At 45.6% G+C, this 6,000-nt stretch overlaps 1 protein-coding gene across 6 annotated transcripts in view; it reads right to left on the bottom strand.

Moving 5' to 3' along the window:
• Positions 1-2,808: 2,808 nt before the first annotated feature.
• Positions 2,809-6,000, bottom strand: part of DNMT3B (DNA methyltransferase 3 beta) — a 39,535-nt gene continuing 36,343 nt past the window's right edge. For all 6 annotated transcript variants that reach the window (XM_037811942.1, XM_037811943.1, XM_037811938.1 and 3 more), the window contains one exon: positions 2,809-4,302. In XM_037811942.1, the coding sequence (XP_037667870.1) occupies positions 4,161-4,302 (142 nt within the window). In that variant the 3' untranslated portion in view covers positions 2,809-4,160. The remainder of the gene's footprint in view (positions 4,303-6,000) is intronic.

Here is a 6,000-nt window from a genome sequence, read left to right as displayed (position 1 = left end):
AATCTGGTTGCTGTGTATTTGAGAAGTCTTTGTCCCATTCTTGCAACTTTTTTGTAAGACTGAAATTATTTGTGAATCAAGTTTTTAAAAAATTCAATAAATTTAAATAGAAGGAAAGAAGGAAGAAAGGAAAGACTAAAGAACAAAGGAAAAAGAAAAGGAAATACAGCTGGAAGTTAGGGAGGAAAATTGTACCCCAGTTGTAAAGGGCAGCAGTTAATCTCAAACTGCAGCAGTAACAAAAACATGCTGGTGAGACCAGGTGAGAAAGGAGAAAAGGTTGCAGCCTTTGGGTTCACAGCCAACCCACAACTCCATTTGCTACTGAATGTGTGACCTTGGATCTGTTATGCGACCGGATTCTGGGTACTCTTTTCTGAAATCATGGTAATCACGGCCTCATTCAGGGTTGTTAGGGAGGTTTTCTAACAGTAATAAACCAGCTACCGTTTTTTCAGCACTCACTACACACCATACACTGATACATCTGCTCCATGCATTGGCCTTATGAGGTTGATATTATTATCCTTATCTCAGTTGGGTAAACTGGGGCACAAAGAGGCTATGGAGCACACCCAAGATCACAATCTAATTCGGGTGGAGCCAGGATGGGGACCCAGACGTTCTGGCTTCAGAGTGGAACCAGAACCCAGCACAGGCCTGGCACAGAGTAGGCAGTCAAGAAGCAGTTGGCTAGAAAACAGGGACTAAGCCAGGGAGTGACCCCTGCCCAACCCCCATCCTTCCCACAAAGTCTCTGATACCAAAGCCACCCCCATCCACTCTCCCTAATGAGCAACAGGACCCCAATACATGGTGGTGGGGGTGGGGGTTGGTGCAGTGAGGGGCACACCAGATGTCGTGGCTGATACAGCTAGCATCAGTTTGCCCATCTGCTGTGCAGCATTTGGGGCATCTTACCCTGCCCTTCCTTTTTAAGGCAACTTTACTATCAAAACATCATTACTAAGTATTGGATGTTACTATCATTACCAGCACCCAGTGGTCACACTCATTAACACTGCATTAACTAATGGTATTTGTTATTAAAATTATGGCATCTAACTTGTAAAGAGGGCTTACTGTGAGACAGGCATCAGGCAAAGAAAGCATTTTACCCAGATTATGCCCTTGACCTCTCGCAGGAGCCCTATGAAGTGGGTACTATATATTATCCCCACATTTAAGATGAGATTAAAAACTCCAAGAGGTTAAATTGCCTGCCCAAAATAAACAGCAACTATGTGCCAGATGCCCGACACAAACCCAGGCAAGCCCTACCTGATACCAATGCCCAGCTCCTTCCCCCAGAGCAGAATGTTTATTGCATTCTCCCCTTGCCACTGAGCCTGGGATCACTCACATCTAACATCTGGTCCCCATCTTGAGGAAACACCTTTCACCAAAAGGAGTCCCCCCACCCCCAGCCCCTCCAAGTCTCCCATCAGCCTACAACACTAGCAGGCAAGGAAACCCAAGGGTCCTCACCTGGAGGGCTACTCCATCTCCTCTCTTGGGGTTTCGAGGTCGGGGCTGTTTATTTTGCTTCATCCTGTCCTGGCATTTAGGTGAAGCACTGTACACAAGATTGCTTAATTGAAGCGGACAAGGCCCCTGGGGTCTCAACCCCTCAGAGGGAGGAGCAAAGGCCCAGGTTGCTAATGCCAAGTTGTCTCACCGTGGCAACACACAGCTGCGCTGCTCTAGCCCAGCAGCACCTTTCTATTAACAGTTCCTTTCTCATCCTTTCATTCTGGGAACTTCTTCTCCGTACCACTCACCCCCACCCCCCAATTACAAAAGGTACCAACCTTTTGCCATAGGCAGATGCTTTAGGAACTTGACCTTATTAAGCTGTTGAGATGGCCATTATTATAACCCATGTTATCCAATTTACACAGGTGCTTAACTGACACACTGAGGTATGTCCTGTTGACACACCTTCCTCCCTTTACATGCAGCACCTCCTGGATGGTACTGAGCTCTTCATCGGTTCCTTTTCCCCATCCAAAGGCTAGAGGTAGTGAGATTAGGATTACACCCCAGCGATCTCTTGGTTTGGGATTCAAGGACAGGCGGCCATAGGTAAACTAAAATGGAGCTAACAGAGGGAGTGCAATGTTAGGCTTAGAAGGGTAAAATGTCCACAATAAGTGCTCAACAAAGGGTAGGCATTTCATCTGTAACACTGGTCCCCTCTGAGAAACCAGCTGGACCGAGGAGTAGGGACACTGGCAGCTGTGTTAAAATCATGGACCTATTCACAAACTGTCCTCTTACTGGGGCCAAGTCCCCACTGACTTTGGCTGATGTGCAACATGACAACTTGGGAGCTGCAGAAGAAGGTACAGGAGAATTCAACAGAAGCATGAGGAACTGTGGGACTCCTTACTGGAGCTGTGAGTGGTTTTTGCCTTGATCAGCTACCCAAGAGCTGTAAATGTGCCAGACATCTGGCTAATTCAAGCATGCCAGCCCAGACTTGTTGAATCTGAAAATCTAGGGTTGGGATCCAGCAATCTGTGCTCCGTGATGGTGATGCAACTGGGACCTAAGGACCACCGCACTAAACCATAAGCAACATGAGGACTGGGCTTGTTGAATGAATAGCCTACTTCTAAACCTTGCACTCCTTAGTTATCTAACCTGCAGAAGAACAAAAGGGACACCAGACTGTCATAGAGAAATACTGATTTTAATTAAACATAAGGTAAACTCTAGGCATCCGTCATCTTTCAGCCTAAAAATTAGCGAAACTGTTGAGACAAGGCACAGTTTTTTCCCCCAAACTTGTTACGTGGCTCCAGTTACCAAAAAAAAAAAAAAAAAAAAATTTATGAAATGTTAAACAAAAATAGAAGTCTGAGATTAAAAAAAAGTCTGTGTATAAAAAACCCAAAAATCCTTGTCAACGTTGTTCCTTACTCTACAAAATAGCACCAGTAAGAAGAGTAAAAGGTGTTAAAAACCATTACGACAGCATTTCTGAAATGCACCTTATCCGACCTCCCATTCCCCTTAAAAACGACTTATGAATAAAAAAGGATTTAAAAATCTCTGGAGGGAGGCTCGGGCTTTTATTGCAGTTTTTCCCTGCCATCTCTTAGATGAGGGTAAAGCGCAAGGAATGTGCTTCTGCCCCTGGCTGTCACTGCTTCTGAGTATAAAAAGGGGATGAGGAGTTGGGTGACATACCTGTAATCCGGGGACCTGTGCCTGAGTAGGAGGACTCAGGGGGTGGGCAGCTTTTGAGAGGGAGGGTTCTTACCTAAGCTCCCTCGTCACTCCCCTCACCTGGGGGTAGGGAGATAGAGGTGCCGCCCTTGTCCACATGGCAGCTTATAACTCGGCCCACCAGTTCCTGAGCTCCCCCGGGTACTATTGCAGTCACTGGGAGGGATTTAGCTAAGGGTGGCCCTGCCCTTGGGTTTGTGGGGAAAAAATAGCCCTGAATATGATGACAACATCATTCCTGCTGATATCATCATCATTGTGGAAAATACTCTATATGATCCCCAAGAACAGACTCCAGCCCTTATACTGAGGCAAGGGGAATGTGCCAGGTAAAATTAAGAGACATATACATCATTTTCATCCTCTACTAGCCCTAGAGAAAAAAAACATCCTGGGCCCTTAAAAATCTTCCTTAGCTACACGTCTGTCTACAACTGCACATTCCTGTAAACATAGAGTAGCAGACATTAAAAAATCTTGGCAATAACTGTCTTGGGTGGGTTTTCAGCATGAACCTGAGTACTGGCGAGCTGTCGGCACTGTGGTTTTGGTATCTCAGCCATCCTTTCTGAGTGGTAAACCCAGGAGGAAAAAAACAAAGCAATCTTACTACCTATACTTCAAGTTTTAAAATTTCAGGAGAAAAAATGAGCACCATGTTTGGCCGCTGTGAGCAGCCTGGTCTGAATTGTGCACAAAGAGGTGGCACCTTGGGTGTGCCAACAACAGAAGCCTCCCCCTGCCAGAGAAGGTCAGGTGGCTCTGCTCCCACTGAGCGATTGGGGGAAACTGAGGTATGCACCATGACCCAGTACAGCTGAGCTGAGGGAGGCCAGAGCCCAGGGACCCCCCTCCTGAGGGATCCCACTCCTGAGTCCTGGCTCTGACCCCCCTGCCTCAGTGCCCCCAGCACGCCAGGGCAGTGACTATTCACAGGCAAAGTAGTCCTTCAGGGGGGCGAAGAGGTGTCGGATGACGGGCACGCTCCAGGACCTCCCGAGCAGCTTCTGGCGGGCACCACGGCTCATGTTGGATACATCCGTGTAGTGGACAGGAAAGCCAAAGATCCTGGGAGGGCACCAGAGTAAAAAAGACAGGGAGTCAGCAGTTCCACCTTCAGCCTGCTTGGAGCGTCTGCAAATCCTCGCCATGGCCGATGATGTACGGGCTTCCTGCCGTGCCCCCTCCTCTGTGTCCCCTTCCCTGAGACCCACTGAGGCCTCACATGAGCCCTTTCTTGACTACCCCCCAACCCAACCCCTACAAGAGGTCAGGTCGCCCTATTCATTTGACCACAAATGATCACACAATTAGGGCATATTCTGAGGGCATATACTTTGTTCCCCCAGTGCTGGCAGTGCATCTGGAAACCAGTTGGTGCTCAGTGGGCATGGCTTGAATGAATACATCTCTGCCCATCAAGCCAGCCAGTCAGATGTGTATCTATCTTCAAAACACAGTGGTGGAAGTTTGAGTAAGGGATGGGGGTGAATGTAATTAACATCACTGAATTGTATACTTAAAAGTAGTTAAAATGGGAAACTGGGGCATGTGACCACACTAAAAATTACAAAAAAAAAACAAAACAAAAAAAAACATAGAATTGTTTTAGAATAGACCCTAAAATAAATTGTGTACTTTAGTTAATAATATAATTATTATCAAGTTGGTTCTTCATTTGTCACAAATCTATCACACTAATGCAAAATGTTAAGTAATAGGGGAAACTTGGCAAGAGAGGTGTTTGGGGATTCTGTACTTTCTGCAAAATTTTTCTGTAAACCTACAAGTGCTCTAAAAAAATAAAGCCTAACAAACAGAATTTTAAAAAACACAATGAAGGGAGAAGTTAAGCAATTTCCTTAATAACAAAGGCACTCACAAAAATGGGCCAGGTTTTCAATCATGAGATGCTCAGGTGATTTACCAGGAGTATACGCAAGAATCCTGGGTTTTCCTGCTGCTTTTCAAACCCAGTTTGCTCAATTATTAAGAGCCAACCTGGGCTTCAGGCAGAGGGCAAACAAATTCACAGGATTCTACCTGAGCCTGTAACAAAGGCTACAGACATTAAACTTAGGTCTTACCTAGGTTTACAATCCAAATACTGAAATCACACCAATGAGCCAATGCTTTTCCTTGGCATCTACATCATGAAATGGCCGTTTGCACCAACAGCAATATCACAGGTCTAGCCCAGCATGTTAGGCTTGGGTCTCAAAATACAAAATAATCCACAGTATCAGTAGGTTGGGCAAGGTGATCCACTAGCTTTTCTTTCTACCAATCAGAATGTCCTTTTATACTAAGAAAACTATTAAGTCACAGAAGAAAATCAGTTATAGAACTGAAACAAGCGACATCAAAGTCTTGGGGACAGCCAAAAGTGTAGAAAGGAAAATTAAGTTTTATACAACTTCATGACTAAGAAAACAGGGAGTGAAAGAAAAAAAAAATGGAACCAGAATAGATGAAGAGAACTAAAATCAAGAGCTGGTTCTTTGAATCAAAATAGACAAACCACCAATTTAGCCAAATAAAAGGAAGAGGAGAAAATGGACTGGGGCTAAATTACAGACTGAAACTTGGCAGGACTCTCAAGAAAGAGCAGTGGCATGTCTGGAAGTTCTCTTTTGCTGATTCTTCATACATCCTAGCGCCCCAGCAAGCTGAGGCAGGCAGGTGCCTGGGCAATGTAGCCGACAGACAGACAGTGCTGCCAAATGACTTCCTGTTTCATCGTATTCCCTGCCACCCCTCCCCCTG

The sequence above is a fragment of the Choloepus didactylus genome, chromosome 19 (assembly GCF_015220235.1).
Source record: "Choloepus didactylus isolate mChoDid1 chromosome 19, mChoDid1.pri, whole genome shotgun sequence".
Taxonomy (NCBI): domain Eukaryota; kingdom Metazoa; phylum Chordata; class Mammalia; order Pilosa; family Megalonychidae; genus Choloepus; species Choloepus didactylus.
This window is presented reverse-complemented; position numbering and strand designations above follow the sequence as displayed.